This window comes from Corvus hawaiiensis, chromosome 6 (genome assembly GCF_020740725.1).
Source record: "Corvus hawaiiensis isolate bCorHaw1 chromosome 6, bCorHaw1.pri.cur, whole genome shotgun sequence".
Taxonomy (NCBI): domain Eukaryota; kingdom Metazoa; phylum Chordata; class Aves; order Passeriformes; family Corvidae; genus Corvus; species Corvus hawaiiensis.
Genome location: NC_063218.1, coordinates 53,509,011 through 53,532,381, shown reverse-complemented (window position 1 = coordinate 53,532,381; position 23,371 = coordinate 53,509,011). Strand labels below are relative to the sequence as shown.

General features: G+C 37.5%; 1 protein-coding gene across 7 annotated transcripts in view; it reads left to right on the top strand.

Moving 5' to 3' along the window:
- Positions 1-23,371, top strand: part of SBF2 (SET binding factor 2) — a 235,314-nt gene that overhangs the window by 146,830 nt on the left and 65,113 nt on the right. For all 7 annotated transcript variants that reach the window (XM_048306571.1, XM_048306567.1, XM_048306573.1 and 4 more), the window contains 3 exons: positions 54-163; positions 1,671-1,820; positions 23,290-23,358. In XM_048306571.1, the coding sequence (XP_048162528.1) occupies positions 54-163; positions 1,671-1,820; positions 23,290-23,358 (329 nt within the window). The remainder of the gene's footprint in view (positions 1-53; positions 164-1,670; positions 1,821-23,289; positions 23,359-23,371) is intronic.

The window sequence follows — 23,371 nt, the reverse complement described above, 5'->3', positions numbered from 1 at the left end:
CTTGCAGAAGTAATTTCACACATGTATATTCTTCTTTTTCTTTCTTTTCATAGTTTCCATAATGGAAAAAGGAAGCACAGTTTTCAACAGTGCTCAAAGGCTGGAAGTTGTTAGAAACTGCATCTCGTTCATTTTTGAAAACAAATTTTTGGAGACTGAAAAGGTAATAAAATGAAATTTTAATTCTCCCAAATAACTCTCTGTTCTGTTAATGAGCAAATGGAGACTGGCCTAATCACAAAGTACATTTTGAAGTCTTATTTCAAATGCTAAGGATTATTTTGGCCACTTAAATGAATGAAGTAAGCAATAAAAATAATCATCTAAGTGCAATACTGTGTGTAATATGAGGCTAATGGATTTGAAAACCTGTTTCTAATACTACATGGGTGAGTTGAAAACCCTTTTTGCAAAATTTATTACTGTTATAAGTAGTATTGTCCACATAATTTTTTTAAAAAGAGGTGGGTGCATTTTGGTCTAGCAGCATTAATTAGAAGGAATGCAAACAAAAGGCATACATATATGCTTCAGTGTTTAACAGCCAATGCTCTTTGGAAATTTTCAGTACAGTCAACTTTGCTGGTTTTAAAAATCAGTAATTTGATAGAACTCAGAGATGAATATAAATATTTGGCATGTCTGTCTTCACTGAAATGTGCTAGTGAGTTGTCGTCCTCGACATTCTTATTTTCTCTCCATTAAGAAGTTGCCGGGTTTTGTAGATTCTGTTCATAGAGTTTTCAGTTACTGATTCTAGAACAATCACTCAAACTTACAATCAAATCTAATCCTACATATGAAAATGACTGTAAAATTATTTTAAGAAATGTTTTGATTTCTCTGGGAAGTATCACCTGTATATCTCTGAGCCTGTGCAGATCAAGATAGAAAATGAGCTTTGCTTGAGTTATGGTGTCAAAATGCACATGGGAAAAGTCCTAATAAAGTCTATAACTCTTTAAGAGTTTTGATCCAAGCAGATCACAGTAGTTTTTAACCTCTTTCAATTTCCAGGCACTTGGGAAAGTTCAGTGGGTTTTTTGTCCCTACATATGGTAAATTTGTCCTTAGCCAATAGGCTGCCTCTTCTTTACTTATGTGTTACCTCCAGTCTAAAGGGTCACAGCTGATAAATACTGTTGTAGCATTTGCTGCATCTTTAAAACTTTGGTATAAATATTCTGTTGGCACTGGTTTGGGATAAACTGCATGACAGTCCAGTGGCCTCGTTACTATGAGAGGTATGACATCTCTAAACCCATTTGCCATTCATTGCTTATCAGAAAACGTGCTGGTCAGCCTCGATAGGCAAGCTCCAGTCCTGGCCTGGCTGTACAGAACAGAGCACTTGATTTCATCTACAGTAATCCATTTCTGATTTCACATCCATTCAATGCCTGTCCATATTAAATGGTTTCTATTTACAGATATAGGTGAGAAATGCTGTTTAATGCATTTGGAAAAGAAAAAGGGGGGAAATTTAGTACTTGGTAACTCAGGCTAAATCAACCATTTTGTGAAAGTTTGATATTCAAGCTAATGGGCAATTTTCAAAGTTGTTCTTTACTGTCATTTGCAGTTTCTTAATAGAAAATGAATGAATGCTGTTCAGTATGAGTAGTGCCATTTAATTTCATTTGCATAAAGTGAGATGTTCTTCTCTGCAGACCCTGCCTGCAGCTCTGAGAGCCCTGAAAGGCAAGGCAGCTCGGCACTGCCTGACCCAGGAGCTAGGCCAGCACGTTAAAGAAAACCGAGCAATCCTGGACCATCAGCAGTTTGACTACATTGTGAGAATGATGAACTGTGCTTTGCAGGTACAGTGTGTCAAGGCTTTGGCCTTGATTGTCTTTCTCTTGTTATTAGGATAAGCAAAATTGCTTAGAGGGCTGTGGGCAAGCAAAATAATTAAATTACTGGACCATGTCCTACAGTGATGTAGCGGATACTACTTGATGGTGGATTTAAGATATTTGGTTGTTGAAAGAATAAAGGACAAAACACTCAGGTGTGTACAGTTCTTCCTGACAAGCAGAAAGAAAACTATTCCCATTATTAATAATTTAGATACAGTTTAGTTTTGGTAAGTATTGAAATGATATAACTTAATGGCTTGAAGTGCTTTTTTTAATGAGTGGGTCTTGGCCTTTCCAAGTAATTTTCAACCCAGGATTCCTAAAAGTTCTATCACCCACTGTTCAGTTGAAAAGAACAAAGTTTGTCGTCTTTGTCATCACATAGTTTAAGAAGAAAGCATGTTTTCTGCTTCTGTAGCTCATGGTAGCAGTTCTGCTTGTCACAGTGACATTTTAGTTTGTCAGAGACTCACTGCAAGCGTTTGCAGTTCATCTCCAAAGTTAATTCTACTGACAAATTATCATATGCTGAATAAGCACCAACATATGGTGGCAGCTACATATGAAAGCAAAATATGTGGGTGACTTCTTTTGACTTACATTTCAATAATTGGTCTGTTTTACCTTCACTTGTTCTCAATGCATCATCTGAAATATTTTATAGACTTACATGTTTTCAGTCTGCTGTCTGAGAGTGTAGTAGTATTTTTTCTTCATTTGTAATGTGATCACATTTGGTTTCTCTTTTGTTCACCCTGTCTGAGTTATTGTATCAAATTTTGGATTTGATTTTAGTCCCACTCTTCTCTAACCTAAAAACCACCTAAATTGTTTTGCAGCAGTTTGTTGATCCACATTTTTTAAAAGGTGGGTGCTAAATGCAGCTTTCACTGAAGTGTGGAAATAAATTAACACTGACTGAGCAAATGCTACCTCAGGTCACCATCAAATGCAAGTTTTGTTGTGTTGCATTTCTTGACTGTTCACAGTAAGATATTTTTCTACTGTTGTGAAAGAAGTTCATCTTTGTCTGAGCAGTGGTCTTAGGAGCAAATTACCTGCAGTCAAAAGATGAGAACTGAAGTTGACTGGCTAAAATTACACAGCACGTAGAATCTGCTTTTTGGCACAGGTCTTCACCTTTTCCAAGCCCTAAATTTAGCCTTAGAGTTGGAAGAAAAATTGAATTTGTCTATGAAACTCTATTTCTCTGTCCAAAATCATGACTAATGGAATATTGCACCTGCTGGGTATTCCAGAGTTAGAAATTTTCTTTCAAACCAGAAAGCAGGATTATCTAGATGTGACACAGATTTTGCTTCTACTTTTTTTACCATTTCTGGGTTAAAAAAGTATCCAGATGTTTTTAGACAATAGGAACAAAATACAAATCCCCTTTACTTTTGTATCTTAGTAGAAAGCAGATATCAGAAGAGAATGAAATTTGACTTTCTGAGGAAAGAAATACTGATACCACCTTTTAATAAAATAATAAAAACCAATTTTGCCCTGGAAGAAAAAATTTTTTTCCATCCTGCTGATTTGAAGGCCAAGAAGGACCTTAAGTTCAAGGAAATCAATGTGTCTGAAGAGTTACTGAAATTAAAATAGGCTTTTGTTTTCTTAATCAAATTAGCAAATATAACTCAAATCAGGCAGGGGAAAGAGATCAAATAAAGAGGCACAGTTTCTATGCCTTCCCCTTCCTGTCTCCCCCAAGAATATTTTCATATCTTTGAAAATATGCAATGAAAGTTTTCGTTTCTTAGGAATAAGCTTGGTCAGCATGAAAATATCTGAACTCCTGACACTGGGCAGTGAGTTAGAAACAAGTATTTTTAACATCTACTTTTATGACAGATGAAGTTATTTATTGAGATAAAAACATGATTTACAATTTGTCTGTGCACTTTGCTCAAGTGTGTTATTTGAAACAATGTGTAAATTTTGACATTTCGGAGCTTCCCCATATCAATTCAAGAAAAAAGCACATTATCAAGAACTTACTTAAGTTTGCCCTTGCTGCAGGGGGACTCAGTGAGGCAGCATTTTGCTGTAGACACATGAATTCTGTTAGCTGCAGGTCACAGACCAAGTAATTTAAGCAGTGTCTGTTAAAAGATACAAAAACCTAATTTAAGAAATGTGGTCTTAACTGGAGATGTAGTCAAGCTTTAGGGAAATACAGCATTAATTATTGATGGGGTTTTTGGGGAGAGTTAGGTTGCAGTACTCACTGAACTACTGGAATTGTAGGAACTTTTTTGTAGAAAACTGTAGAAACTGGAATTGTAGAATACCACCAGATTTTTCTGTTAATGTTACTGCATGTTCCCAGTGGCTTCTGCAAGATGCAAACTGAAATCCTGCTGTGTCTGGAGGCACAGAGAGGGTGATGCAACAGCTGAGAGGAAGGGAAGGGAATGCCCTGGCAGAGGTGACCGGGTGGGCAGAGCCCTGGCTTCCTGCTGGACACACTGGGCTGAATGGGGACGTGTGTGCAGCAAGCTCCAGTCCCATGGTTTGCCCTGGGACACACCAGTCTCACCTACTCCTCCAGGTGGGAAATCTGATGCTCTCCAGCCACTAAACCTCTGCTGTTGATGAAACAAGTTGTTGCAAACTGATATGGTGAATTGTTGCAAACTCAGCAAGTCAGCGTTTTGCTGTAGACACATGAATTCTCTTGGCTGCAGGTCGTAAGACCAAGTAATTTAAGCAGTGTCTGTTAAAAGACACAAAAATCTAAGAATTTCAAGAGATGCAGGATGGCCATTTCTGCGAAGTGTCTTTTGGACTGAATTCTTTGTCTTGCTGTGAAGTGCTGTGCGTTAGAAAATCAGGAAGACTGCACTCTGCTAGTCTAATGCAGAGCCCTCCATTGCTAGTTAAGATTTTTCTGATTGTTTAGTGTCAGGTTTTTTCATTTAATAGAATCTATTCTCTCATTTTACTGCAGTCCATAAAAGTAAAGGTCAGATCCTTTTTCAGAGCTTCTCTATATTCATTTTGTGCATGAAGAGCAGTATGTTAACAAAATGCTTGTAATAATCCCACCATGTATGTTATTGCTGGTCTCGTATCTTTCTGCTACCACAGGACTTGAGAAGAGATTAAGGAAGAGGAATAGAATATTCTTACTATTGCTTCAAGTGAATTGCTATTTTATTTTAGTGAACAATGACATAGGCTGTATTTCCCCAAGTATCTGATCGAGCCATTTTGCAATGGGGAGGAAGTGAGGGTGGTATTTTACACATTTCTGTAGAGATGGCAAAACTTGGGCTTGCCACATCTCTGGTGGTTGTTGGCTTGAGTTCTCTCAGTCCAAGAGAGGCATTCTTTCAAAATGTTCTTCTTCCAACTGGTAACAGGCAGAACCTGCCAATTTTAACAGGCCTATGATCTGTGGAATAGTGTGTTAGAGTCTCATACTAATCTGTCTTATTTGGCAGCTGTGGTAGGGTGTAGGAGGCCTTACAAATACAGTTAAAGTAAGGTAATGTGCAGCAAGTCAGTACTGAAATGTTAAAAACATGCTTTCCTGTGTTTGAGAAGTATTGACAATTACTGCTGCTGAAATGGAAATGGGAGAAGTATTTCTGATGGATTTTAGTAGTAAGGAAGATCAAAATTACATGGGGATTGTACTGGTCATTCATTAAAGCAGATATCTTCTGATGAGGGCAGTTAAATCCCCAGTTACTTGCTTTTATCTCTGCTCGAAGTTGTCACTGACCACTTGCTGAAAACTTTATTGTCATGCCCTGGGTAAGACTTTTTCCCTGATAAATCATGTACTGTGGCAAACATTTAAATCAGCCTGTCTTACAGTAGTGATTAATGCCTTTGATAGAGGAGCAGGAGCACTGTGTTCTGTTCTGTATGTTGTATGACTTAATTACTGTTAAAAACATCTGCAGTGTTGTGAAAGCTTGATATATTGATTGACAATTCAGTTCATTCAAACAGATACCAAACAGATAAAAGTGTGAAATTATAGTTCTAGACACACTTTCATTTATGCTTGCTTTTCTCTGCTGTGGTTACCTCAAAAAAATTTGCAGTTACACATAAATTGCTATTTCAAACGTTTTACTTTCTGTTTTAATTTTCTATAAATGACATTTGCTGACATCTCAGAGAAAAAATACCTAATTTTTTTTTGCAACTGAAGAGCCTTTTTTTTTAGCAGGGAAACACTTCTATGTAACTATGTTTTCAGCAACACACTGTATTTTTAACACTTCTTTAGAAATCGTGGCTCAATTTGCATACTTCTCCATTCATTTATTGCAATCATGATTTATCCAGAATTTCAGTTGTCTCTCTGACTTTCTTCTGGCAGCAGCAAGTGAACAGTGTATTTTGAAATGAAGTAGCACCTAATTTGATAAAGTGGTGGTAAAAAGCAAGAAGAGGCCTGAAGACACTGGGGGGGGATGGTATTTGATAATCTGAAACAATTTTCATATTAAAAAGATACTAGAAACAATTTGCATAAAATATTTAACAGTAGCAATGAATCTTCCTTAAAACAATTATTTCTGGGAAAAGATTCTCTTCAGATAATGCAGGACTGTGGGACACCTTCCTTGGGTAGCTGGAACAGATAAAACTTTTCATCTCAAAGGAAGAGCTCCAGGATGTTGCGGTACAACACTGCATTTGTAGGATGTTGGTCAGTAATATTGCCTAACTGCATATTAATGCTTTTGTTTGGCAAATGTGAGTCAAATTGGAAAATACATCTGCCCCAGACATCTGGATTCTTAAGCTAAATGTGGTTAGATGGGAAAAATGTGCATAAAACTGATAAATACGTAAATACTCCCAAAATTCTGGTCTTTAGCTGCAGGAAAGGAGTGAGGTCTTCCTGTGATGTCATTTAATTTGAGAGTTCCACAGGCATTGATACTGGGTTTAGGACCTGCTCCAATGTCACATCTGTGTGAATAGACACATGTAGTACCACTATAACTAAGAGAATAATAGTAGACTAATTAGTAATTGTTTCAGAGCTTTAGGTAGTTTTTGATAGATCACTGTGGCTTTTCAAAGTGGCAATAACCAGATGTTTATCTTTATTTTCAAATAGATTGGATTGGATATTCTAAAAGTGTACTTGTAGTATACAGTATGAAACACAACTGTAGGAAATCTTAGTAGCAACCAAGACAAAATTAAAAATGTAACCTGTATTAGGTTACAACAAAGCCACATCTGGGCCATGATCTATTCTCCAACGTTGGCCAAAAGCAGATGGAAGATAATATTGATTTATTTTGCCTCTAGAACTTTGCTTGGGATTCTTCTGTATTGCTTTGGTGTAATAAGGGCCTCTTCATAGCACTTACTATGCAGTCTGTTGTGAAAGAAACTTTGATAAGCAAAATTAAAGACAGTGGCATTCTATAAATAATATTAAATTTATTTTTCTTAAGCCAATAACTTTTGTGTTGTAATCTGTTATAATGTTATAATAAGATAAAGTTTAAAAACCTATCCGTGAGTTTTCAGAATTCAGAGGTTTGCAAATACTGTCCAATAACAAGAAAGATTTTATTATTCCTGAGAGAAAACCAGCTCGGAGTGTGTGTCATATGATTCAAATTCTTGGCAATATGAAGGTTACATGAACTAGCATTTCTCATATTTTATGTTGAAAACTATGTTGCTAAACGTCTTTCTTTTGGAGGGTTACAGTAGATTTCTCTCCTTTTGGACTTTTATTTCATGACCTATCTTTTATTACTCAGTTTGACTTGCATTCCTGGAAGCAGAATATCAGAATTCATGTTTGAAAAACAGCCCTATTTGAAAATATTAAAAGATATTTTAAAACATAGAAAATCTGGTATGAAGAGAAATCTTGGGAGTTTAACAGAGCCACACTTAATTCTATTAATTCATCAGTTATTACCAGTTTGATTTGATCTTTCTCATCATGTTAGGTGTAGTCATGGTATTGTTTAAGTGGAAAAAAAAAAGGAGATTCCAGTGTTTAAGGCTTTGGCTTCAAGCTTCCTTATTTAATTCTGTATTGTGCTGAACATGATTTTGGTAGGGGTTTTTTAGATTACATCATCTGATTTCTTTGATACATGATTCCCAAAAAAGTAGAAATAACAGCTTTATCATCCTGCTGACTTTTTAGGGGTCCACCTATAATATTCTGGACCTAATAAAAGAAGTTGCTATTCCTGAATCTTTCTGATAATGTCTTTTTCCCAAGAGATTGCACAGTACCAGAATATCGTGGCACTGATATTGAACTGATAGTACTTGCATACTTTCTCCAGAAAAAAAAAGGAAATACACTGTAAAAGATTGTATTGTTGATCAGTTTTCATTTTTCCTTTCTTTGCTCTGAGGAACATACTGTTCATTGTACTCATCCCATGTCAGAGGATAGCCACAGAGTCCTGGAAAATTCCAATCAAGGGTATCTCTTTGTGAAACCCAGAAAACAGAGTTTCTTTCTTTGCAGGGCTGCCTGTGTGTATCTGTATCATGGAGTAGGTGTGTGTGTGCTGCTGTCACAGCACTGCCTACCCCTGCTGGGAGGCCAGTCAGCATTGCCTACACTGCAGGTGTCAGGGGAGGTGACCCCTTTGGCATGGCAGTAACCATTCTTTGGGCCAGGACTCTCCCTGTGTAGGTGACAATGTCCAGGTAATTCCTTGTTGCGTCCTTGGGGACATGAGTGTGCACAGTGGTGTCCCCAGCGAGGTGTCTGGCTGGTTCTGCATGTGTATCCATGCCCCAGGGGAGTTGTGTCCAGCTGTGCTAAACTGCCTCTGTGGTTTTAGCAAGGATGGGTTTTTGATGACCAGGCAATGGAAAACCATGTCTGCTTTTCACACTGGGGCTGTGCCAGCAGTGCTGTTCAGGAATGAGGTTCAGGAATGTGGCAGGGAAATTCCTAAATTGCTGTTGTCCTGCAGACTTCCGAGACCCTACTTTTGTTAATCTTGACTTCTGCATGGACCTACCCCACATAACTATTGCACAAGACAGTTACTTAAGGAAAGGAAAAGAGAGGGATTAGCAGAAATGAGAGTCCCATGGTGTGCTGTCCATTCCTGCATCTGCCTTCAAATTCGCTCCCTTCCCTCCTGGCTTCTCACCAAAACATGTGGTGTTCACATACTTCCTCCTCCCCTCGATGTATAACATGTGCATGTGCATGCATGAGCACAGGGGTGATCCAGAGATCCATGTCTGCTACAGAGAGACATATATGCTCTTAAATATAAACCCAGTAGGAAGCAGAAGTCAAAATAATCCCCAGGTCCTGCTCTGGTCAGAGCAGCCTGTTCAGAGTGTGAATGAATGTGTGTTTCCACCATGCATCTGAAGGGCTCTAGTAGCAGAGGATCCCCTGGTTTGCTCCAGGTCTCTTCCTGCTACCATGAAAAGGGGTCAAAACTGCTGGTATAAAAATGTGCTAGCATCCTACTTTCTCTTGGTATAACTCACTAGAGATACAACTTGATTTGTAGACCGCAGGGTGTGGGGATATTGTTTATGCCTTAGTTACAGTTCTGTGCAGTTACCAGAGCAGGTTCAGCCTTGTTTTAAGGGTCTTTGCTTAATATTTTATACAAATATCAAATGGTAGCGGGATGTTGGTTTTAATACAAGAATAAGCAGAACTACATGTGAGCAGTGGCCCCAAAAGCTCCTCTGGCTGGAGGAGGAGCTTTGGGGCTCAAAGGGAAGTTTCCCTGAGCAGTTCTCTGGCATGGATGGGGAGGGTGGTACAAACCCACCCATCCCAGATGGGTCTCTGAGCTGTTGGGCAGCTGGAGTAGGCTTTACTCAGGCTTTACTCTTCATGGATGTCTCCTTGTTGCTGGCCTTTTGTTCAACCCTCTCACATTTGCTGGTGGTGCAGGATGTGCTCTGCTGTGTTTGCTCACCTGCAGGTATCTTACTGAAACCATGTAGCTCCTTGGAGTGTTGACATGGTAAGCTCTGCCTGCTCTGAAGTGTTCATTACTGTTAATTGTGGCCTTGTGGTTGCCAAGTGTTCCTAATAACTCTGTGTTCTGAATATTTTTGGTCGTCATGATGAAAAGCAGACATGTGTTTGTATGCTGCTCACTGCTGTAAATAAAACGAGTCTGGATTGGAAATTGTGTTATACTGCTGTTCAGCCTGGCTGGGAAAGAGGTGGACTGTTGAAAGGTAGTAAAAAACAAACCGAACCAAAAAGTCTTTCATGTTGGAAAGAATAGGCATTTTGCTAATATAATAAGCTATGTGAAATCGATGACTTCTCTTTTTACAGGTTTTATATCTATAAAACTAAGGAAGTGACACATGGAATTTTGGTTTTATCTTAGCTATTATGTATGTTTATAAAGTGTATTACAGTACAGGTCCATAGTTCCCTCTAGATACGTGGTACAACATACCACTGTTGGGTATGTGTACATGGACTTCATCTGCTCTGCCATGTTACATGTACAGTAAGTGACAGAATACTGCATGGTACTGATTTGCTGTACCCTGCAGTGACTGTACTGCTGTGGCCACACATGCACATGTGTATTTTTAGGAAAAGGAGTGCCTCTGTAATGTGGTCTCTGATCTTCCTTCTCCAGCACTTCACCCTTCAAGTGATAGGCCCAGGCAGAGAGAGGTGTGCTGCCTTGACCACCAGGAGACACATGACATATAGACAGCTGGTTTGTTGTTTCTATAAGGACTTTTATGAAGCTTCTAAGTGTTTGATTTTACAGGAATTTGCATAAAAATTACTAATGAGTGGCTGTAAGAGCCTCATTATTTTTTGCATATGGTCATTTCTAAAGCAGAAAGAAGATGGAATATCCAAAGTCTTCTAATAATTTGGTTGCTGTCATGTTTGCATAACCTTTGGTTTAAACAATTGAGATTTTGGCAGCTTGCATTCAAAAACTGAAGTGTGATGCTGAGATAAATACCATAAAACACAGGCCAGTTCTGGGTTTTGTCAGTATTTTGTGTAAACTTTGACAAATGCACTAATATGACAAACAAACAATAGTGAACTGTGTGACATTTTAGAATGATTTTTAAGGAAAAAAGCATAAGGATAGATTGCTTCACAGTAAAAGACCTACCTCTACTGTTACATTAAAAGTGTGTGCCATTATGGAACAGGAACTTAAGAACTTTTTTTTAATAACTTAAAGGTGTAAACAAAAGAACATTTGACAATCTACATATGTTGTAAAAAATTCTTGCAGCTGTTGACATTATTTTTCAATATTACAGCCCAGAATTAGGACTTAAATTCATTGGCTGTTAGGATGCATGGAAAATGCCATGTAAACATGCTTTTATTTTTAGTAATTCCTTCCCTGTATGCACTCAGGGGGGTGAGCTTTGGTATCTAGTGGTCCAACAAAGTGTTTAAAAATTACTTTACCTAATGTCCATAGATAAAACAAACAAATCCCACAACCATCTTTTCCCACCTCTCCTCCAGTTCTTGAACTCTTAAGTCCAAAATTCCACTTGAGAGTTAGGAATTGGAACTGGAAATGCATCTTTAACAGTCTAAAGTCCCACAATGCTTGTAAATTAACTAATTGATTCAATTTTCTATGTAGATTATTTGACTGTTGAGGACAAAAGCAACTTATTTTGATTAAGTCCTCTAGTCAGATGAACACCTTATAAAACCTTTACTTGGAATGTTAATTGATTAAACATCCCTTTGGAGAATACATATCCTTTGTTAGACCGAACTTCCATACAATTGGCATGTAATATTCTCTAGCCCTTCCAGGTGTATGGAATGAAATATCTTTCTACATCTTACTCTAATGGTGGTAATAATAATACACTTAAAATCAACTTGGATTATGAGGGTGCCATGATTTTCAGCACTTCTTCTGTAGAAACTTCATATTTTTCCTTGTCTGCATTATAATATTCTGGTTGTAATATTCTAATTTCAAATTCAAGATACAACCTGCATATGAAAACAACAGGCATCAGAACTGATTATTTCAAAATCAGTCCAGCAAACCATGGTTAATTATTCCAACCAATTTAATGATAAGGTATTTTCTAGAGATTTTCATCAAAACCAGGTATGTAGCACCTCTGTGTTATTGTTAAAGCAGTGGTGAATTTTGACTGCATCAGCACAGTCACGTCTCGTTCCACAAGTGGGCTCCAGCAGATGGCACGGTAGCATCATGCTTGTGCACCCAGCTCTCACCCTGTGTATTAATTTAGAAAACCCAGATCTTCATTCTTTTAGTTTCTGTGCATAGGAGAAGATTTTTGAATCTTGGAGGAGAAGGATGGTAAGTAAGAGTATTTGAAATTTTTAGTAAGTTGTTGACTAGCAGCATCTGGAAGGATGTCTCACAGGACTGAACCAAAATGTCCTTGTAAAACAGCAAAGAACAAGATCCAGAATTTTAGCAGCATAAGGAACTTGGACAAAATGTGGCCATCAGCACTAGCATGGTATTGAAAGAGAAGGTAATGGATACTGTGGGATTCACGTCAACTCTGATAGTGAAGGTCTTCCTGAAAGCTTGAGGATTTCTTTGCTACTTAGAACTGCAGATAAGAAAAAAGGAATGAGAAGATGGTGAAATGCATCAGAATATCTACTCATACTTCTTCTTACGAAGAGACACAAATAAGAAATACTTATCATTTGAGTCATCCCCTTTATTGTACATGGCTGATAGTTCTTGCTGATACAGTGTGTTTCATTCAGTATGTACACTAAATAATGCCATGCTGTCCAGAAATTAGCTGTTGATCTTCAGAATTGTGTTCTGCACTCATTTGGTGATTTGCTGGTGTGTTCTCTGGAATTGGAGTCATGCTGGTGTTAGGATGCCAAAGCCATTGCTAATGCTTCAACTTCTGTTGAAGTTTTTGTTTTCATGGCCCGTTCTTTTTCATCCAGCCATTGCAATCTGGCTCATCCTTCTGAAACCTCCAAACATGAATTGTGAGGAAAGAATTTCAGCAGTATGACTATAGCTGGGACTTAGAACTTCACTAGTATTTTGCTGTACCCCAAGGTACAGAAGTTTTATTAAACTTCTCATTGCCATTTCCTGTGATTACATAGCAGAACTATCCTTTCTGCATTTTTTCTTAAAATGTCAATAAGATAAGAACAAAACAGACAGGTGTTTGGAACAAAACCTTCTGGAAGGAAGATCAGATAGCCTAGGAGAAGATTTGTCAGGGTTTTAAAATGGATGAACTGGTGATCCAAAAGCTGGCAAAGGAGGCTTTCTCTGTGGCTAGTTAGCTGGATGCTGCTACTAGCAGTGATTTGGAAGGCTGTGGGATAGAAAGGGATCATACCAAGATTTCCTAGAGTTTGTATCAAAGAAAGAATTTTGCTGGAAGACAGTGCTAGTACACTTCTGCTTCTTTGGTCCACACAGCGAGCTCAAGGATGTCGTTTTTCCTCTGGTTGTGGTTGCCCTGCCAAACTGTTTTTACAGAGAACAGGGATTTTTTTCAAGGACATCCAAACATGCCTCTTCAGCTAGATGACCAACTAGTATGTTTTGGGAGGTTACTTTTTTACTTTTACAACCAAAGTTACAGTTGCTTCATGGAATTCTAACCTTCTTACTTCCTGAAGCCATTTGAAAATCCCAGAGAGAAGTATCAATTCAGCAAACTTTAAGAGTGAAGAATTCTGAGGGTAGTTCTACAATTACCAGTTCAAAATTGGTTTACTGCTTCTTCCATTGTCTTTATCTCTTACAAAAAATGCTTTGTGCTTGTTTTCACTTGGATTCTTAGAAAAGCAAACATTTTATTAATAATCAAGACATTTATTTTTAATAAATGTTTCATAAGAAACAGTTCCTACCTCTCCCGTGCATTTATCATACTTTTATTATTGACCAGCCAAAAAATGTAAGATTTCAAATAAAGTCTGTATCTGTGAAAGAGGTGGTTGCTGTCCATGCACTGAAAAGTACAATGTGTCTAAAATACCTAACATGAAGTTAAATAAAAATATTCTATTTTCTATGTTTTGTTTTTTCATAGTTTAAATATTTGTATTAGAATATATATTTTGTTGACAGATGTTATCTCGGAGGGAGCACTTTACTAAATCAAGTAGGCTTGAAATCTCTGAATCTCTTGGGCTTTTCAGGATTTGTAGCAACATTCTTCCTTGATCACACAGATTTGATGTGTTAATCAAGGTGGACACTGCTCTAAATCATGCTACTTAATCGTGCACAACATATGTCTTTCAGTTGCCCAGATTTGCTTTAAGTATTCTTTTCTATGAACTGTTTATCCTTTAAATGACTTTATCGCTGGAATTTTTTTTCTCCTGAAAAGCGGGATATTTCTGATAATGGCTCTAGTAACATGGTTTTTTCATTATGTGCAGTGTGCCTAATTCTGGTTGTTGTTACAAGGTTGATTTTTGGGTTAAGCAACTTCTACAACAGCTTCCATTAATGCTGTTAAAAGTGCAACTGCTCTTTGAAACGTAACAGGAGATTTACATTCCAGTCTATTAAGTAACAGAGAGGTCTGGAAGCAGGGTTGGCAGCAAGGGATTTTAGGTCCTGTCAAGTTCACCAGCACAACTAATGCAGCGCGTCATCTGAGCATGGAAAAGCCCTTGCTGGATGAATGCAAGATTCACAACCTTATAATCAGAATTACCTCAGAAAAACCCGCAAAATGCCCCTTGTCATCCTTGAAATTCTGCAGCCATTGCAGGTCATCCCAGAAATATCCTCTTCCAGCAGCTGACACTTGTTTCATGGATCCAGAAATGGAGCTGCACCAACAAAGCTGATCCAAGAAAACTTCTTCCAGGAGCAGCTGGTCATTGTTCATGCTGTCCTTTGGTGCAGCTGTACACAGACTATCCGGTGCCCCTGCCAAAACTGTAGCAAAGCTTTTCAATACTATCAAGGTTGGCTTAAAAAAGCTGTCCTGTAGCAAGATGTCAAATACATATTGAAAGAGACCCCACTTTCGGCAGCTTGTGGAAAATAAATCTGCCAGAGGCAGGGCTACAGCCATGCAAACATGGGCTTGGGTTCCCAGGAGCACCTGCCAGAACCCTATGGATGCGTTGGACATAGGGTAGATATAGATATATAAAATTGACTTCAGCTTTCTTGCCAATAATTTCTGTCTGTGCTGGTTGAGCACACTGTTTTTTCTGTATGTATCTATTTAGGTTTTTTGGGATTCTTTCAGTTGTGCACTCTCCTGATAGTTTCAGTCTCTTGGTTCAGATCCATAAACTTTCTAATTGTTTTGTTCTTTTGCCCCTGCTATAACTCTTTGTGAGAGTAACGTTTTAGGATTTTTGACATGGTTTGACATGTATAGCACAGCACATGGCTCTTGGTGCTGTTCATATGCAGTTTATGTTTCCACATGGAGTTACCCTGTCCCTTGTGCAGAACTTTGTCTTTGTGAGGTTCAGGAGGCTCTTTCAGTCTGTGTCTGCCAGGCTGTGATGCCAGTTGGCAGCAGCCCTGCCCTCCAGTGTATTTACCACTCTCCCAAATTTGATGTCAGTCAGAAATGAGATGAAGATGCGTTGCATTCCATTTTCCAGGTTGTCAGTGAAAACATTCACCTCAGTATCAGACTCCAAAAACATGATTCAGAGCCACCTGCCTGCTAAGCCTTGAGTCTAACACTGCAATCAGCTTTCCACTCCTTCATCCAGACTTTATCTCCCAGCTTGCCCACAAGGGTGCCAAAGGAGCCTGCAAAAGACAGGCTGCTCTTTCCTCAGATACAGAGCTCATTATTTCATTGAAGAAGATGATCCAGTTTCCTTGGTCAGCTGGTGCTTTGTGTTCTAAATCACTTTTGTGTTCTTCCTGTGTCTGAAAATGCTCTGTATGAAGACTTGTTCCCTGCAGTCCAGCCTGTAGCTCCCCCCAACCTGTTCCTTGCCTTCTTTGAGTTGTTGTCAAAGGTTTTATTTCTGGTTCCCCAGAAAATCAGTTGGTAAGAGACTGATTCTCCCAAGGGGAAAACTTTGGGAATTAGAAGTTCTCTTTCCTAAGATGATGTCATTGAGGAGTTTTAGCATAAATAAAAAATTATTTTGCTATCACGTGCTATTCAGTGGAAAATTTTCAGTGAGCCCTACTTCCAAGTTACATTTCATCAGACACTACTCAGTTTCTCCATAGTGAACTAGACCCAAAATTTTTTGGTAACTGATTTGAACTGAGTGTCAACTCATTACATGACAGAAGATGGATGTAAAATTCCACTTCTATCCAAATGTTTTTCTTCTAAAGTGAAATCCTAATTTTTTACCCATATAAATCTGATTTTTTTTTTAGGAGTTCATTCCTGTTAAGTTGTAAAAGTTGTATAGAATGTGCACTGATGATGTGGTGCATTTTTATTAAAAGTATGTGAAACTGGAAAATCACATGAAACTCAGAGAAGAACAGTAAAATTAAGTTAAGCAAGATGAATGTATTTGTACATATTTGAAAGTTTATGACTTTGCTTATAATTTAGGAGAGGAGATGCTGCTGTGAGTAAGGATGTGTCCTGTGTACTTGTGAACTGATTTGCTAATATGTAACTGGACTATACTGTAATATGGCATCTATTTTAATAGTTCTTCCAATGTCTTAAGCATTTCTCTGTTGTTCCTTAATTAAACAGGCTGACTGTACAGCAGTTTACAGAGTTTCCTGTGTTAATGTTTTGCAGTGGCTGCAGAAGTGCTTTGGTCTACCAGGGCTCTAGGAGTACACTGCAGTTCATAGATATATTAGGAATTAATCACCCCCTCCAACTGAGCAGTTAATGGATATTGATCACTTTTTTGTCATGAATTGCAGTGTATTCTATCATTTGAGTGTTGTTTGTCAAAACTTTTTACAAATTGCTGTGCAGGACCTTGTATCACAGCTGGTGTAGTTTAAGGTTTGGACAGAGTCACTGTGAATGAAGCCCTGCTGTGAAATAAAAGTCAAAAGGCATCTTGGCATCCCAACCATTTCCTTGGGAGAAGATTACAGCCTGAGTATGTTGAACTTTATTGCCATGGGCCTCATGACAGTATTCAGAAACATGCATGGCATTTCTGTTAAAGAAACTCAGATGTGCTGAGACGCGAGGGATGGCATTCTTGTTTTTATCAGTATCTTGCAAAAAAAGTGAAATGTTTTTAGGCTTTTGGGGTACAGTAAAAATACAGTGACAAATGTGTAATTTATGCACATAAAAATTGAGGTTCCTGATTTCCTAAACATAATTTGTAACGAGGAGGAGGAAATGACTAAACTCAAGCCTAGACGGAAATGTATTTATTGAGAAAGAGTGGGGGTGGAGGGGGCTTGACAGCTCTTCTTTGAGTGAAATGTTGTTTCTTGTTTTCACTTGCTGTGAGATCAGGAGTAGGATGGAGCTGCATAGAGAAAATCTGTTGCATTTGCTAGCTTGTGAATGTGTGGAGTAAAGCAAAAGGAAACTTAAAGATCATAGAAGACTATGTGTTTGTGTAATTGCATCTAAACTGCATCGATTGAATTCTGTTCCTTATACCACTGTGCTTCAAGGGCAGGCAAACTTACGAGAATTCAGGGCCAGGTGAAGACAAACATGAAGTTCTTCAGGAAGTAAAATACCTCTAAAATAAAATTGGATCTCGTGCCTGGAATGGCAGCTCTGCAATACCTTACATCCTGTTGCTGATAGAAAAGGTTCCTTAATTAAATGGTCGTTGCAAAGGCTTCTAATCAGGCAGAAAGACCACAAAGTCAAAACAAATCAGTGAGGATTCTCCTGGGTTGGGTGCTGTTCCTTTGTCTTCTGCACTGGCATCACTCTGTGGCATGATGGCCATAGAGGGTAAGGAAACTCTTACATGTGGCATAATTTCAGAGCTCAGGTCAAGTCTGTGATCTGGACTTTGTGTTCAATTATTGCTGTCAGACCAGGTAGCAGTGTGAGAAGCTGCTCATCAAAAGCCCATAGAGTGATTCTGATCAATGTTAAACCTGGAAACCATAGACAATAAGAGTGTACTTTTCTTGGTTTTATGAATTGTGAATCCCTGTAGCAGTGTTTAAGCAGAACAAAAATTAAATTAAAAGCTTGTGTTAATGAGTGACACATTGAATGTGTTAGGGTCATTTATGAAGAAAGAGTTGGTTTTTGTGAAATAATAATTTTGAAAAGCTCTATATATTCTTAGCAAAACAAGAAGTTTTAAAACTAATGAGAATTATGTAAGGCAGTATCTTCCGAATTTTGAGTTTCTTCTAGTAATTCTGCTAAGAGATAAGAAAGACAACAGGTAGTCAGCTCTGTGGACCTTCTCAGTATATCTGCTTTTCATCCTATTTCTCAGGTCCCAGAAGAGTTCCATTTAATAAAATTGTAACTGCTTCAATAAGGTTTGATTTCACCTTTGTCAACAAAAAAAAAGGGAAAAGCTTGATCTCACTAAAAATCAGAGCATCAGCTAGCATTGATTTGCCTAACTTCACTAGGCAAAGCTCTATATGACTGTTAGCAAGAAAGTAAATGCACATTAATTTTCACTGAAAAAAGCAATTTTGGTTATGATTCCAATAAGAAGATTTTAAACTTTCATGTTGAGTTAATTATGTGATGTTAGTAAAGATAGTATAAGTGATTATTGACATATTGGCATTTATTCCAACAAACTCTGTAATTTTAACTCTTGCTTTAGGTGTTGGCTTTATCTGTGAGGTTAAAACTTGTGGTTTAAATACTTTTAAAAGTTACTTTGGAAATTCCAGATAGGTCTGTGTCTTTTCAGCTGTTTCAAGACAGCATAGAGTTATATTAGCTATAATTAGATATTGTGAAATTGTCAGTTTATTTACTTGGATTTTTAACTCTGCAAAGATTAGATATCAAGGACATTGATGGTAACATCAGTTAACATAGAATAGGTTTTCTTTGATCAAAACTATCATTTTTAATTGTTCAATTGCATTAATATTGTATTTGTAGACAAATGAATAAAATTTATGCAGCTTATCTAATGAAAATTTAAAAAAACCTCATTAATATTATAGTTACGAATAACATTGCAGTTCTACCTGATTAATCCCTATTCCTTTTAGCAAAAAAAGCAGTTTTTCTAAACTGTTGAATTCTCTTACTGCTTTAGACAAAAATAGTAGTCCTGTGCATTAGGATTGACAGTTCATATTTCCAAAATATAAACTGCATCAATAATAAAAATTCTGTGGTTCAGTAAAACCCTGCCCACATAATATATCTGTAAGGATTAGGATTAAATCCTGACACCAGTGAAGTCATCTGTTGAATTTGTAACTAATGTTTCACCTGCAATTTGTAGCCAATGTTCTGCACATAGTTACACATGCTGACTTAACAGTTCTTAAAAACATATATGACCCTAAAGTTTCTGGCACTTTTTTTCTGGATTCATTATGAGCTTAGTCCTGCAGGGTGATGAATGCTCTTGGTATGCCTGAAAATTGACTTCACTTATTCTCAAGAGGGACAGTGCAGTGTTGAGCATTACTTGAGCAGTATTTTTAATAGAGCATGCATGCATCCTACTGTGCTGCCAAAAAGGTATGGATCAAGTGCTGCCCTGTTCAGCTTTTTAGTTTGGATGCATTCACTGCATGCTGTGGTGACTTCATGTGATAGTCAGGCCTGTGAGATCAGGAGTATTCCATGTATTTGTGGTGCTCCTGAATGTAAGGCAAAATTGGATCCCAAGTTTTTGGCATACTTGGATTTCTGGAGGTTATTAAAAATGTGGTGTCTGTTTGAAAAGCTTAGTGCCTAAAGCAGAATGGGTTTTAACACAAGAAGATCCTGTATCAGGTAGCAGTTAATGAGAGAGACTATCAAGATGAATTTTAGAAGAAAATTCCAGCCGAAATGTTATCTTGCTATTCCATACATGTCTTCTAGATTTTTATCATGTCACTAAGAAAGCAGAAATCCCTAAGTGTAAGTTATTGTTTAATGCAGGAAGAGAGGTAATTTTTGTGCACTGTCACTGTGCTTCACTGGCTTGGACTTGCTCTTGCGGGATATCAGAGGGGGCTTAAAGGCCTTCTTGAACCTGGGCCTGCATGTCCAGTAGCAGATCAGGGAATGATCCTGGGGTGACTTTGGCTGTTCATCACTAGGACCACGCTGCAGAGGGCATCTCAGCTTCATGATGATGTACAATGCCTTGTTTTGCTAGCAAGACTTCCACGCAGTACTTGGTCTGAAGTCAAGAGTGCAGATTTGACTCTCTCCTCCAGCACCAGAAGCCTGAGCCACCTACCAGATTCCAAAAGCCATCAGTGCTTCCCCATATCAGCCCCATGTGTCCAGTCAAGTAGTCAGAATCTGTAACTTCCAAGCTCCCAGCTCTGCATTCTAATGGCAATATCGAAGCACCAAAGTTTTGCTGCATATTGAAACTGACTGGAATGTAAAAGTAAATCACATGCGTTGTCAAAGTAAGTGATGTAAGGAAAAATATTCTCCTTTTATTATTCACTTGTCAATTCAGTGGAGCAAAGCTATTTTAAGTGTACATGAATTCCTGTAAATCTTCCAATCTGCTACGGAGTTCAGCAACGGTCTGGATATATGATCAGTATGGCCAGAACAATGTGCCAGGTTTTCACTCAATTAGGCATGGATTCAAAGCAGTACTCTGCATATGTCATGGTGGAAGCCTGTATTTCACTGTCAAAGGACCTTGGTTTTTTGATGATTAATTTGCTGAAAATAGTTTTTGTTCCCCAGATGTGTTTCAGCTTCATTTTGTGCAAATTAGGTGGAACAGCTTTGATTATTTTATGGTATTTGATTTTTGTCTACTTCTGTAGCAGCAGTAAGAGATATTTTTCACAATTGGTAAAGACATTATATATAAGGCAGCTGGATTGCATTGTTTCAGGAGTCTAAATTAATTGCCTACAACACATATATGACATTTCCAGTACTTTGGTTTGTCTGTAAAATTGAGAAGCTGAGATTTCAGTGCAACATCTCTTTTACCTATGGCATTCTGTCTTGCAGCTACAAAGCAGGTGAGCAGTTAATTAGTTCCACTCATCTTAAAACAACAGTGTTATAATTTATTCCTAACTGAGATCACTTTATATGCCTTCTCATATACTGGAGAAGAAAAAAAAAAAAAGATAATACTTCCATACTACAAGTCCATGTACTGCTGACATAGAATATGTGGAGAATTTTGTACTTGAAGGAAGGAATGGAAAAATAATCTAATGTGTTGTTTATATGGTGATGATATATATCTCTGAGACATATGTTAGCTCTTGGAGTATTGAATGCTCTCTAGGTGAAGATACATTGCTCAGTTTTTATAAAGATATTTTTATGTATATTTTGGGTAAAAGCCCGAACTCTTTCAAATAATTTGAGCTAAGGGATTAAGTAGGTAACCTGAAAATGAGGATGGATTATTTTATACCTGCTTATAAATAATCATGTACAGAAATAAGATATGTATTTCTTTGAAAGATGTTGCATATTCCTAAAGATTGGAAAGTCAAATTTTAAATGGGAAGTGTTCTTGTTAAGTGAAAAAGTACTAAGAATATTTATCATATATTAAACTAAAAATACATGTGCTAAATTCCAAATGGGGATTAAGGATATGGATAACAATAGGAAATAATGGAGAAATGGAAAATTAAAAGCAGCTGAGGCTGCGTCCTTTAGCCTTATGCTCTGAGATCTTACAAACTAATTTGGGTTTGTTATATACATATCACAATACTAAGAGGCATCATTGGAACATTTATTGAGTTTCTCAGTGTCCATTTTTGTTTGTTTTCCTCTACCAGACTGGGATGTGTTATGAAGTGTGAGCACTTGCCAAACTCTTGTCCGTGCATGGTTAGCATTCATGCATTTGTGCAGAGTTAGACACACTTGAAACCCTCAGTAACTCTGGGCAGAAGTGAACCTTCACAATTGTGAACTTGTTGTATGCCTTTTCAGAATATATATGTAAGCAGTTTTCTAAATGCTGCTGTATTTAACTGTAATGGACATTGGTATTCTGTTTAGGTGAGCTGGATTAAAGTAATAGAAGATGAAGTATTTGTTACTGAAAAATCACAAAGGTTGAAATAAGCTTTAAAATGATGAGAAGTAAAATAGTCTTGTGATGAGTTCTTTGGTCTGTTGTTCTAAACCTGCAGTCCACGGTCACTCTGCAGCCATTTGAGAGTAAAGAGTGAGATGAATACAAATAACATCCTAATGATCCTTAACATGATTGCTTTTGTAATGTAGATTTAATATTTCTGCTATCACAATTGGCTCTTGCCAGGTTTTTGCTAGTTATTCTGTTTTAGAGAACTCTGATATGAGATGAAGGCATAACTGTAAAGTCTGGCAGAGGAACGCTTGAGATATTTCAATTTTGGCACTTGGTCAGTTGTTACAGTTAATAGGAGTGGTTTGAGTTTCAGGGTGCCCCCTGTAACAGGGGTTGTTAAAAATATTAAAATGAATTGTTCCTCTGGAAATGTTGGTTGTCCATCCATCATCCAGCGGCACAATGGTGATACATTTGTATAGTACAACTATGCGCGTTATTGTGTTCTTTAGTGGTGGCAAAAAGAGCTGATGAAAAGAACCCACCTGATCACTTTCTTAGAAAGTATAATTTTTAACTTTTCTTGGGTATTTTTTGTTCTATTTTTTTATAGTCATAAAAATTCAAGTAGTTTGTTTTTTAAATATTAAGTTACATTCCAATTCTGCTTTCTTTTAAAAGACTTCCGTAATAAAATCATGACTTTCATCAGCACAATTACTAGTTGATTTACTTTGGCATACCCTTCTCTGCCTAGAGAGACATGAATGACACACTTGACTGTTGAATGAGGCATTCAAACACTTGAAGAGAATGGGTTTTCATCTTCTTTTAAAGTTAACCTTGTGCCAAACTTTTGTAGAGACTGTGGAGGTGATTATTTCATATTGCAAAAATGTCACTTCCTTCATGTAGACGTTTTGAAAGGGCATTCTTTGGTCATCACATCACTTCCATTTTAGTCAGGTTTGCTGTTGACCCAAATGGAAGCAAGCTACCTTTTCATTGTTTCCTAGATGAGGAGAACTTTCCTTATTATATGTAAACTGTGTCAGTGAAATTGTATTTCAGACATATGAATGAGAAATTGGCTCATAAATTTCTAAAGTGGGAAGAATCACAGCAATGCCTGTCTAAGAGAAATCATGAGGAGATACACATATATGTATATATGTACCCACTCATAAATCGTGTTATTCTTACATGATATCAGATGATTGAAGATTACGTTGTGTGTCAGAAGGATGTCAGAGGGACTCCATAAGACAGGAATGAAATTATAGTGCATAAAAAGGTTTTGCTTATTTTCTTCTGTGTTTTTTCTTGCAGGATTGTTCATCTTCAGAAGAATACAGCATTGCTGCAGCATTGCTGCCCCTGACGACTGCCTTCTATAGGGTAAGTGTCTATT